Here is a 12,496-nt window from a genome sequence, read left to right as displayed (position 1 = left end):
CTTTTAAAAGCACGCCACCCTGGTTGGGTATTACATAAGCAGGAACTTGCAGAGTCTAAAATCAGTGATTGGTCAGTACACATTTTGAAACTCCTGCTCCCTCCAAGGCTTCCTAGGCAGAGCTAAACTTGGCAGTTGGCTTACTTACGTGAAGGAGAGCTGGTTGGGGGAGGGGACCCAGAAGGGGGCCAGGTACAACAATGGATCCCTCATATCTAGTTCTGACTTTATTTTGTCTTTCCGGATAGGATACAGCAATTCTTTTTCCTAGGACTGCAGAGACTTGGTAGGAATACAGCAGATTAGCTTTTGGCTAAGTATGGCGATGCTACCTGGTATTTTATTGTAATAGCAATGCCAGTTTATGGAGTCTCTGCATCTTGGGGGATTTTGAGGCTGCAGTCACAATCTACCCCAGAAAGTTTGGTGTGGATAATGCTGCAAGGACACAGAGTGGTTTAAATTAAGGACATTTTCTGTTCTCAGTTATAATCTTAACTGAAACAGAACATGAGACCATATTAAGAATGTCCATGTTATTGTGTTCCCAGAGCCAGCAATTGTTCTTACCTTTCCCACTAAAGAATTATAAATTCTTCTTTTGCAGTGAGTCATGGGTATTAGAACTTTTATACACAGCCCAGCTGAACTCCCTAGTGCTGGAGACTCTTTGCCCCATTCTGAACCACAAAGAACCTACACCACAACTATTAGAAAAGCTCTTTGTCCTGGAGAAATCTATCATGTTGCTTGTTTAGTCTTTCCTGAAACCTGATTTCAATATATTTTGGAAAATTAGCAATTTAACTGGGATTTGAGAATCCACATTTCCTTTAGTATGTTAACAGCTATAATAATTCCATTTTTTTCTTAGTATCCTAAACCCAACCTTGCTAAACTTTGCAAAATGGCCCGGGCCTGGCATTTGTTTAAGAAAACAGAGACTCGTGATGAAAAGCAAAATAAAGGTTGAAACCACCTTGTGAAGTTCTATGAAGACAGGATTCTTCAGACAAGCCCCACACCTGTGAGAAGATGAAGGGACATTAGCTGAATATAGCTGCATGCAGGATGAATCACTGTGGTCATGATACTTTCCTTAACAAGCCCAATGCACAGAACTGCTTTCAAAAGTGAACATCCTTTCTTGGGCATTTCTGTAGGCAACCTGCCATATAATAATTTAAATCTGAAAGCTGCATATAGGGAAATGTATAAATGTATGCATTTGTATGACTCAGGAATTTGAAAATACCTTTCTATGTCTATAATTTATTTTGGCGTAAAATTTGATAGTTGACTTTTTTTTTAAGTCATCTGTTTAGTTTTTACTTAATATGCACTACCAAGGATTAGTAATATCGTCTCATCCCTGTTCAATGCTAGTCCCTTATGCACTTCCCTGTCCTATAGTTTTCCTGAACTCTGTCCCTTGCCTACATTTAAAAGCCCAAACCTAAAGAGTCTTATTCCACTCAGGCCGATACCACAATAATTGGATTATTTGAATGATGAAAAGGGCTATGAAGAATCTCTTCTACAAACAACCCCAACAAGTATTTTTTTCCATCAAGTTGAAGATAGGGTCCTTGCCCTTCCATTATTTCCAACTAGATGATTTTAGGGAACTGACCAATTTAAGTCATGTTGAAAAAGAAAAAGAAAGAGGACAAGAACTGGATGGAGAAAAGGCCAAGTTTACATTTTTCTGCTGTCTTTAAAACAGTTGTCTGGCTAATGGTATCATACACATCTTTTTTTTTTTTTTTAAAGCAATCAGGGTTAAGTAACTTGCTCAAGGTTACACGGCCAGTTATTTCTGGGTGTGGTGCTGAGTGTCTGAGCCCGGGATTCGATCTCCAGGTCGTCCCAACACTGGAGCCGGTGCTCTTACTCGCTGAGCCACCTGGCCGCCCCTAGCAATTGGGGTTAAGTAACTTGCTCAAGGTTACACGGCCAGGTGTTTCTGGGTGAGTGCTAAGTGTCTGAGCCCGGGATTCGATCTCCAGGTCTTCTCAACACTGGAGCCGGTGCTCTTATTCGCTGTGCTACCTGGCCACCCCAAGTATCATACACATCTACAACCACAGAAATATTGAAAGTTTGTCTTTAAAGATTTCTGGGGTTGTTTTTTTTTTTTATGATGGGGGAAATTCATAATGGCTCTGTGACCTCCCTGATTTGGAAGTTCTTTCTAACAGTGCAGATCATGACCCATCCATATCTGCCCATCCTGTGTGAGTTCCAGCCATGTCCTCTTATAAGGATCCACCCTGGGGAACCCACCCAAAGAGCTGTTCCTCTTTTTCTCTTCCCCTAAGTCCTTCTCCAATATCTCAACCTGATGTAGAGATGACTCTAGGTTCTCAAAGGCCTTTCCAGTGGAGTGTAAGCTCTTGCAGGTTCCACCATGTTGAAAATGCTTCAGTTATAACCTGACCACAGACCAAGGCTGTGTTCTGAGGGTTGACCCAGCTAAGTATGGAAAAGCTCATCACCAGGAAGCTGGCCACTCAGAGATGGATTATTTTGGCAGCCCATTCATTTCTGGCATATGTTTATTTTTAAAAGCTTCATATCTCAATGCAATATTTATTCTTTCAGTAAGATGCCTAACTTTGCCTAAGCAGGTATAATCATTCATGATTTCCCATATGTTTTTCTCAAGGAGTTAGAGGTTCTTTTGAATCCAACACAACTTCTAGCTAGGCACCTAGATGTCACAGTGGGTAAAGGCATTGGGCCTTGAGTCAGGAAGACCTGAGTTCAAATTCAGCCTCAGATACTCAGCTGTTTGATCCTGGATCAGTCACTCAACTTCTGTTTGCCTCAATTTCCTCATCTGTAAAGTGGGGATAATAACACCTACCTCCCAAAGTTGCTGTGAGAATCAGATGAAATAAAGATTATAAAGAACTTGGCACTGTGCCTGGCACATAGTAAATGCTATATAAATGTTAGCTGTTATTATTATCCATGTTTAATTGCAGTCTGCAGCCTTAATTGTGGCATAATTCCTTCTGAACATAGGATTTTTCCTTCTTGCAAGAAGCGTCCAAACAGTCTTCTTTATATATTCCTACTTCCTCAACAGATGAATTGTTGAGAAAAGCCTTTTCTATGTCTCTGGTTAATAATAATACTTAATGGATTAGATCTGTGGAAAAAGCAGTAATGTTCACTGTGAATGAGCTCTAAGTCTGGGTCACATAAGTAAAATGTTGCTTTGAGAATTTTTACTTATTTGGAAAAGAAAGATAAACAGCATCTCTTATGAGGACCATCAAGTGAAGATGTTTGAGAAACATTGCTCTTGTATGGAACCAACATTTTCATAGACTCCCAAGGTTAGAAATGCCTTGTGATTCAGTCAACCTCACTGGCCTGCACCTCCTATTGCAAAAATGATGATATTCTACACCCCCATTACCTGTGGCAGCAAAGACTACCCTGACAGCCAAGGAATTGTCCCCAATATTTAACCTGATAAAAGTCTGTGTCCCAATGATGGGGTACAGGCTCTGGAAAACCCCTTGAATTCTGATTGAATCGCTTGATGAGGCATTTGTCTGAGACCATAAGCCTTTCATTATTGCTAGGCTCAAATCTGTTACTCTTAACCTAGCCTAGCCCTCCATTGTCCAGCTACTTCCCACCCTTAATCCTATCAAAATATCTATACCCAAACCTGTTACCCTTAAACTAGCCTAGCCTTCCATTGTTTGTCATCTCCAGGTAGCTTTCAGCTATTTCCCATCCTTAATCCCATTCCTGGAGTCTGACCTCAGTCCCATCAAGATCTTCCTTACACTCCTCCTCAAGACCCTCCCCAAACTCCTCCTCTAGACCTCTAGACCACCCCTAAATCCTCCTATATAAGAGATTCAATCTAATGCAGGCTCAGTCTGTGTCAGATCATTCTGGCCTGCTTGTGTTGACAAGCGTCACAAATACTTAGACTTCCTAAGAGTCTACCGTGAATCTTTAATAAACTTTGTTTTACTGTGGCTGAGAGAAAGCTTGAGTTGAATTCATTTGGCAGGACCCAACGTGTTGATATTTTGGGGTCTCAACCACCCCTAAACCCCAAACCTCAACACCACCACCCCTGGAGAGAAATGGGCTTTTTCCAGAGGGTAACTGAGGACAATTTTACAAAAAGTGTAACCTTTTAGTTATGAAGAATAATAAAAGCCACACTTTTATCAGAAGTATAGCTTTATCAGGTTCACACTTGTTGAAACTTTGACCATAGCAAAAGATAGGTTGTATTTTTTATTCTGTTTCTTCAGTCTTGCTGATTTCTCTAGCTTGAGAGCACTTGGCAAAGCAGCTAATAGAAGATGATGGAGAATTGAACAAGAGCCAGGACTGGGGTGCAAGGCTTAGGAGCACAAGGTAGGGGACAGAGACAGAAGGAGGTCAGGCCAAAGCCAGGGCAAAAAAGCTTTTAGAATTAGGCAGGCATTTTGGCATGGAAGCCCATCTAGGCAGCATGAGGGTCAAAGAAGACTGAGGTCTAGACACACAGGAAATTCCACAAGGATCTTTGACAATTAAAAAGGTTCAAGAGATATAGTTTCTGGGTAATTTAATCATTTTATTAATTAGTCCAGCACATTATTAATAAAAGGACAGTCACTTGGCCATCCCAGGCTCCGAGCTTTTATCTTCCTTTGGAAGAGGAGTAGCAGTCAACTCTGATTGGTTAACACAATAGGTGGTGGGCTGTATTAAAACGAGGGACATTGTGGTGCCCTTCAACAAATTGGTGTTCTGCAAGAGACTGAACTTTTAAAATCAAGGAATCTCCCTGAATCATTGATTATTAATAACAATAGTAATTTCTCTCAGATCATATATAAATTCCCCTATTTGGCATTTAAAGTTCTTCACAATAGGGTCTCTTCTTACCTTTTCATTGTTTTTTCTATGTTTCTGTATGCTGTGCTCCAGCCAAACTAGCCAGTTTGCAGTTCCTACACTCCATCTCCTGTTTCCATCACTCATAACTGCTAACTCTATCATCCAGAATTCTGAAATTCTTTCTGATTATAACCTCCTAGCCTAGCTTTAAAGACTAGGTGCCACAGCGGATAAAGCTTGGGTTCATCAAGCCACAGATATTTACTAGCTGTGATTCTAGGTCTGAAGCAAGGAAAAAATTTGTTCCTGAGTTCAAATCTGACCTCAGAAACTTACTAGCTCTGTGACTCTGGCCAAGTCACTTTACCCTGTTTGCCTCAGTTTCCTCACCTATAAAATGAGCTGGAGAAGAACATCATAGTTTAAGACATTAAAAGAAAACTGCCCAGATTTCTTAGAACCAGAAGGCAAAGTGGAAATAGAAAGAATGCACTGGTCACTTTCTGAAAAAGAAAAATCCCAAAATGAAACTCCCAGGAATACCATAGCCAAAATCCAGCTCCCATGTCACAGAAAAAAATTACAAGCAGCCAGAAAGAACTCAGTTACTGAGGAGCCACAGTCAGGATCACACATGATTTATCAGCCATCCCTGTAAAGGAGTGGAGAAGGTGGAAAAATATTCCTGAAGGCAAAGATACGCACTTACAGCCAAGAATAACCTACCCAGCAAAACTGAATATAACACCACAGGAGAAAATAAAATGGATCTTTAAAGAAATAGAAGGCAAAAATACCAGAGCTGTGGAGAGACTCTGAAGTTCAAACACAAGAGTAAAGAGAAACATAAAAAGGTAAAGATAAAGTATGTGCATTCAGATACGTGATGATGTCTCCCTCTGAATCCTGTCACCATCAGAATTCATAAAGGGAATAAATTAGACAAAAACCTAAGAGTATATTTATCTTGATATTAAGAAGAGAAAGAGGGGAAGAGGAATACATTGGTGGGGGAAGGGGAAGAAGGAAGTTTAGAGAAAATTATCTCATACATAATCAGGGTGCACAAGTAGACATCAATACAAATAAGGAGGGGGTAGGGGGAAGTGGCTGAAACTGGAACCTCACTCCCATCTTTGAACTAGTCAAAAATACACATACACGCACATTTGGGACAAGGAAACAGAAAAGGGGAGAAGGGGGAAGGAGTTAAGAGGGAGGCCATAAATGAGGGATTAGTACTTAAGTAAACTCAAATGATGGACAAAACTACTTATAGCTCTTTATATGGTGGAAAAAAATTAGAATCTGAAGTAGTGCCCATAAACTGGGGAATGGATGAACAAGTTATTGTACATAAATGTGATGGAATACCACTGTGCTGAACTCTTATCAATATAATTACCAACCAGGATTTCAGATGACTAAGGATGAAACCTGATAAAGGTGAAGGACTTAGAAGAATGAGTTATTTTTTAAAACATGCCCCTTGTGTAAATTTGTCTTTATTGACTATACATGTTTGCAATGGATTTTGTTTTTCTTATATTGTTAATGGAGAGGGAATAGAATTAGGGTGGGAGAGATTAAGACAAAAAAGTACATATGCATGTGTACACATACAATACATATATGCACACAAATATGCATATATAGTAATATATGCTTATACGTGTACAAAAAGAAAACCTAACGTTAGTCAGATCAACACAATGATCAATTACAAATTCTGAGGAGTCATGATTAAAAATACAGCCCACCTCCAAATAGAGAGGTGATGAACTCAGAGTACAGATGGTGACTTTTTTTAGACATAGCCAAGGCAAAAATGTTTTGCTTGACTATACAAGTCTGAAACAAGGGTTTTGTTTTCCTTGTGTTCTCAATGGGAAGAAGGCAGAAGGAAGTGGGAGAGGTTAATCTTTGTTTAAAAATAAATTTAATTAAGAAAAAACTTAAGGGGTGGTAAGAACTGAGTCTTGGAAAAGAGAATATGTATTTTTACAGTATTATTTACAAATATTACCCTTGGATATGAGGATAAAACTAAAAGGATTGGGGGTGGGGAAAATGGTGCCAAAGGATGGTATATATAGATATAGACATATAGATACACACACACAAAGGATGGTATAAGCAGATAAATACCGTATGCAACTCCTAGTTTTCTGCTCTTCACATTACCATTTCTCCATCCAATCTCTAACATTCCTCCACTTGGAGAGGGCCTAAAGAAGTATATGAAGGCAACCTAGGACGTCAACCCTTTAACCTCCTTTTACATATAGTTCCAATTTCACAGAACTTATGTTTTCAATAGAGTTTGCTGGACCAAATAACATTTCCAACCAAAAAAAAAATGGGTTCAGAACAGATACTTCAAGCAAAGGATCATAATCACAACTAAGAGTCCCTTCTGGAATTTTGTCAGGTATAGCTATATGCTTTATATGACAAAAACAAAAAATATCCCTGAGAAGAATGCCCTTCTCTTCTAGGAAACTACGGTAGATGGGATTTCTTTCAATAAAACTATGGAGTTAAATTAAAATTAGAAGCTGAGTCTCTTGACTCTCCTCAAGTTTTATTACCAAACCACATTAGTTATATGTTAAGCTGGGAGTGGTTAGAATTGGTGCCTTTGGAAGGGAGAAAATGACCAGAGATTGGTAGCTGTAAGACACTTCATCTAGAAAGCTGGTGAAGTTTTACTTTGGGCACTTTTCTACTTCATAAATTGACAAGCTAGGGCCTGGTTAAGTCAGTCACCTGAGTCATATAATTTCTAGGTCAGCCTTCTAGAATCTTGCTCAATGTTGTTTCTTTCCCCAAATCAGTAAAAGGCAGAAATAATATATTTTCACAGAAAAGCTATTAGCACCAGGAGGCTGCTTTTGATTCTTAAGTTTCCTTAGGCCACTTAAAAAATTTCTGATATAATTTTCTGCCGAACTCCAAAGGAAATTAAACACTTTCTTTTGTAATGCTAAGGGGTTCAGAGTTTACTTCTAATTACAACCCTCCTACAGGCACGTTGCTTTGCAAACACATTAAATGGGCTATGCTGCTGCTGTTTCCAGCAGTTTAATCACAGCAGAATTGTAGACAAGAGTCATAAAGCAGCTTTTATTGGCATATCCCAGGAGAAGGTGTAGAAATCTCTGAACAAAGGTGTCTACCTCAGCAAAGAATTCCACGTGACCCACAACACATCACTGAATCAGAACTTTTCATATCCCACAGAAAAGCAGCCAGATCAGCAGGAGGTTTCCAAATCAACAGGTCAAGCTCTACGTTCCAAAGAAGAGATCCTAGAATTTTGCCCATGTATGTGTATGGCTTGCAGAGGCAGTAGTTTCTATTTAGAGTTTAAGTCTTCTTTGGAGGGAACTTGACTCCTGAGGCCTGTTCCCAAGTCAGGAGCAGGATGTCTCTCATTAGTTTTTTAGGCAAATGTCCATTCAGTGTTACAAAAATGTCCAGTTGAGCTCCTTCATCTCCTGCCTTTAGAGTATGTGATCATCAGGATGGTAGAGCTCACTCATGAGGCGGTATATATAGGAGGGTGCATTCCCACCAATGTTGGAGATAAAGAGGGTGATAAGCTCTGGTGGGACATAGTCAAACACAGGGCAATGAACACTGACCTTCTCCAAAATGTCCCCTGAAAGGTAATAAAATAAATGTAAGAAATATTGTCTAGCTTGGTTACCTTGATCAATACAATGACTTGTCTCATGATGAAAGAGACTATCCACCTCCAGAGAAAGAACCAATGAACTCGAGTGCAAAATGAAGTATAATTTTCTCATTTTCCTTGCCTTTTTTTGGGAGTACAATATGACTAATATGGAAATATTTTTGGCATGATTTCATGTCTAATTGATATACTGCTTGTCTTCTTTATGGGTGGGAGGCGCAGGAGGAAGGGAGAGAATTTAAAACTCAAAATTTTTTTCAAGTATTAAAAATAAGAAATATTGTCGAGGCCTCAAGCAACAGTAGTTAGGAAAGTTATTGTTAATAAATACAACAAAAAGAAGAGTGTGCAGTGTTTAAGCCCAAATGATGGGGATATAGTACCAAGTCCTGTATTTTGTACCAAGAGCTGTTCCAATCAGCATTAGTTGTTTCTGGGGAGGTTGCTAGGTCTTTACTCAATGAATTAAGCTGCTTAGCTCTGAGAAAAATAGGAAAGAGGGCCCACAAGCACTAGGTAGAATGTTTCATAAGAAGAAATGATTCAAAGCTACCCCGCTATGACAATAATATTATCAAAACAACCCCCACAAGGACTAGAACTGAGCTTCAAAGAGACACAAAGCTATTTACTACACTTCCTATAATTCTTAACATTGTTATCTTCTCCATAGTTCTGTTATACTAAAGTATCAAAGTCCATTAGCAAGCTCAGATTTAGTCATCTTTACCCTTCATCATGTCAGCTAAAAGCTCAATTAGCCTAAAATAAATTGAATATTTTAAAGTCATAAAGTCCCCAAATGCCATAAATGGGGTAAGAGCCACAGCCACTAGAAAAAATAATTCCTCTGCTCCCTTTCTCCTGGTCATCACTGAAGTCAGCTATGGGGCAGTCCCTTACTATTCCTATATGACAGGGAACCCTGAATCTGAATTGCAATCCATTCCCATCTAATACTACAAATCAGTTTTAAAAAACAAAACTGTACCCTCTGTGAATGGTAAGACTTCTTCAGGAGCTACAAACTTGTGGAATGAATCTTCTTCATTGGGAAACTAGACAAAAAAAAAGATATAAAAAGAAATGACATAAGAAACATTACTTTCTTCTGGGCATGCATCCATCACTCTCTATCAGGAATCAGCCCTACCACTAGTGCCAGAGGAATAGAATGGCGCTTACCTGTGGTGAAAGCTTAAACATGGGTGCACAAACAATGAGCGGAGTGGAGTGATGCTTAGCTGCGAGGGCCAGGGTGTGTGTTCCTGCTACTGCTCTCAGGGCACCATTAGCTAGGATGGTCTTTGTGCCAATGATCACCTTGGGAATGAAAAGAACATGATGAGCTAGTTAGGGAACAAGCAGATAGGGTAGGGGAAGGGTAGAGGGCCAAGGGAAAAGTTCAGGAAGAAAAAAAAGTTTAACCCAAGGCCAAGGAGAACAAAAGCTAATTTGGAATCAAAACTTTGGGGTCCTCTTGACACAAACAGACAAGATAAAAAAGAGGTTGGGTTCTGTAACTACTAAGAGTGAACTAGATCCTCCCCTTTTCTCAACTGCCTGTTTCACGTTTTGATTTTTACAGGAAAATGGGTGGGGAATGAAGCAAAAGGCCTCTTCAACTCTTGTGATGTCTTGATAATAGACAAGTTTTAAGCTCATGACAGCAGTTTGTGTATTCCTTTCACTACAATAAGTTTGCTGAAGGGTCACTAATCTACTGCTCTACCAGATCAAACTGAAGAGATCCCAAATTGAAAAAGTAAGAAAATTCCTAGGCCAGTTAGACAGATGTAGAAGACCAAACCTGCAATTTTATTTACTTCATCATCAATTTTTTTCTTTCCCTAAAGAGCCTTCTACTAGGGCCAGTAAAAGACCTACCTATAGTGAAAGCTTCAACATGTCTGCATGCCTATGCTGTTGAGAAGTGAGCAGATGCCAGAGAAGATATGAAATGCAATCACCATATATATGCAGTCAACAAAAGTGCTTACCACTTTTAGCCATGTTCACTACTTAGTAAGGTACAGAATTTTCTTCCTCCCGTAGAGGAGGCTCCTATTCATCTACTACATTTCATCTGCCAAGTTCTCAGTGAAACTCCAAACACAGCACATGGTCCCTTCTTCCCAGACACTGAGGGCTCACATACATGTTGCGTGTTCTACCTTCAGCCCTATATTCCTTTCACTGCACTCCCAAATATCTCAGAGAGTCTAAGCAAGGGCATAAAGAATAGGAATGAATATAGGGACAAGGGAAAAGGAATTCTGTAACTGAATCAACAGTCTCAACTTACATCTTCAAATGATATCAAGAACTTTCCTTTTTAGGGGCGGCTAGGTGGCGCAGTGAGTAGAGCGCCGGTCCTGGAGTCAGGAGGATCCGAGTTCGGTTCCGGTCTCAGACACTTAACACCCACACAAAAAAACCAGCCGCGTAACCTTGGGCAAGTTACTTAACCCCAATTGCCCTCCAAAAGGCAAAAAAAAAAAAAAGAACTTTACTTTTTCCCAGAGATATGAGGAAGAACAAATATTTTAGGAACCCATAAGGGAAGGAATACTTCTTATGTTAATAGCCAATATCTCTATGCTATCTTTACCCATTTCTAATAACTCCAAATATACTCACTTTGTTGACTCTTGACATAACAGCAAAAATAGCAGCATCAGTCATGACAGTTGTTTCAATATTCTCCTTGGCCAGATTGACTGCCATCTTATGGCCCTGAAATAAGAGGCAGAAAGTGATGAGCCCTGCAGGAGATAAGGAGTGCGCTTTCAAATGTAATTTGGGCTGATCTGTTTCTAGAAGTTCATTCTGCTACAGCAGAAGTTCTTGGCATACATTCTGCTAACACTGAGGGAGCAGATGTGAAATTAGTAAGCACAACAACTAGTCCTCAGCACTAATTAGAGCAGCCATAAAACTAGGAAGTTCTATTAGACAGAGTCATTAGGTACAGCTGGTCAGGTTGGTCCCAGTTCGCAATTCCACCTTAGATTCTGAAAAATGTCCTTTATGTTCCTAGGTACTGAGGTCAGCCCAAGTACCAATCATTTCTAAAGTTCCATTTAGGTCCCTAAAGAGGATATCATACACTACCAATTTGGAGCCTAAAGAAACCTTTGAGAACATTAACTCCAAATGCTTCCATTCTTCATATGAAGAAAACAGAGGGCCAGGGAGATTGTGACTTCCCCAAAGTTACACTGACAGTAAGGGACAGAGCTAGCATTGGAATCCAGAACCTCTGCCTCCAAGGCCAGTGGTCTTTCCACTCCGTCATGCTGTCTCAACTCTTATGTCCGCAGTTCACTACTGCTTTCTCAAACCAACTATCACACAATTTTGGACTAGTCATGTAATTTCAATTCTGGTGAGGAAACTCCCTCTCCCAATGCAGACACAGGTGCAAGACATTTTAGCTTTTGGTTAATTCCACTAAAATCTCACTACATAAGAGTTATCTTGATTTTTTTCATCATACCAGACACTTTTCCCCCAAGTCATCATTACCTCTTTCTTACCAATTCAGTCAAAATGGATCCAACCATCTTTTCCTTTACTACCTCCTCCCACTTTTCTCATTTTTCTGTAGTTCCTTCAGTACCTGACAGAAAGGAGCACACTCTGCCACAATAACGTGAAATTTCCGCTTCTGGGCAGCCACTTTGAGGAATTCTTCGACAGTTCGGGAGTATCCAATGGTCATGATCACCTCATTGGAGTGAATGTGCTCCAGGGCCTGCATAGCTATGTTCTCAGTTGTCCCTTCTGCAAGCACAGTAAATATACAGGAAAATCAAGATACTAAGTTAAGAAGAAAAGATTTGTGCCCTTGGCACAACATCCCACCAGCACATCTTATGGGGAAACTAGAACTCAGGGGCACCATACCAAAATTGTCTTAAATTAAGT

General features: G+C 39.8%; 2 protein-coding genes across 6 annotated transcripts in view; one reads left to right on the top strand and one right to left on the bottom strand.

Annotated features, from left to right (window-relative positions):
- Positions 1 to 4,211, top strand: part of MLH3 (mutL homolog 3) — a 34,614-nt gene extending 30,403 nt beyond the window's left edge. For all 5 annotated transcript variants that reach the window (XM_069092242.1, XM_069092241.1, XM_069092239.1 and 2 more), the window contains exon 12: positions 875 to 4,211. In XM_069092242.1, coding sequence (XP_068948343.1) covers positions 875 to 973 — 99 coding nt within the window. In that variant the 3' untranslated portion in view covers positions 974 to 4,211. The remainder of the gene's footprint in view (positions 1 to 874) is intronic.
- Positions 4,212 to 7,978: 3,767 nt separating this feature from the next.
- EIF2B2 (eukaryotic translation initiation factor 2B subunit beta) overlaps positions 7,979 to 12,496 on the bottom strand; it is a 6,836-nt gene continuing 2,318 nt past the window's right edge. The window contains exons 4-8 of the mRNA XM_069092246.1: positions 12,189 to 12,352; positions 11,207 to 11,302; positions 9,752 to 9,889; positions 9,558 to 9,624; positions 7,979 to 8,530 (exon numbers count right to left, since the gene is read on the bottom strand). Coding sequence (XP_068948347.1) covers positions 8,373 to 8,530; positions 9,558 to 9,624; positions 9,752 to 9,889; positions 11,207 to 11,302; positions 12,189 to 12,352 — 623 coding nt within the window. The 3' untranslated portion in view covers positions 7,979 to 8,372. The remainder of the gene's footprint in view (positions 8,531 to 9,557; positions 9,625 to 9,751; positions 9,890 to 11,206; positions 11,303 to 12,188; positions 12,353 to 12,496) is intronic.

The sequence above is a fragment of the Petaurus breviceps genome, unplaced genomic scaffold, assembly GCF_028583685.1.
Source record: "Petaurus breviceps papuanus isolate PSGF00001 unplaced genomic scaffold, PetGlider_PUasm1.0 189, whole genome shotgun sequence".
Classification (NCBI taxonomy): Eukaryota; Metazoa; Chordata; class Mammalia; order Diprotodontia; family Petauridae; genus Petaurus; species Petaurus breviceps.
The sequence above is the reverse complement of the archived record's forward strand: the minus strand, read 5'-3'. Positions and strand labels throughout refer to the sequence as shown.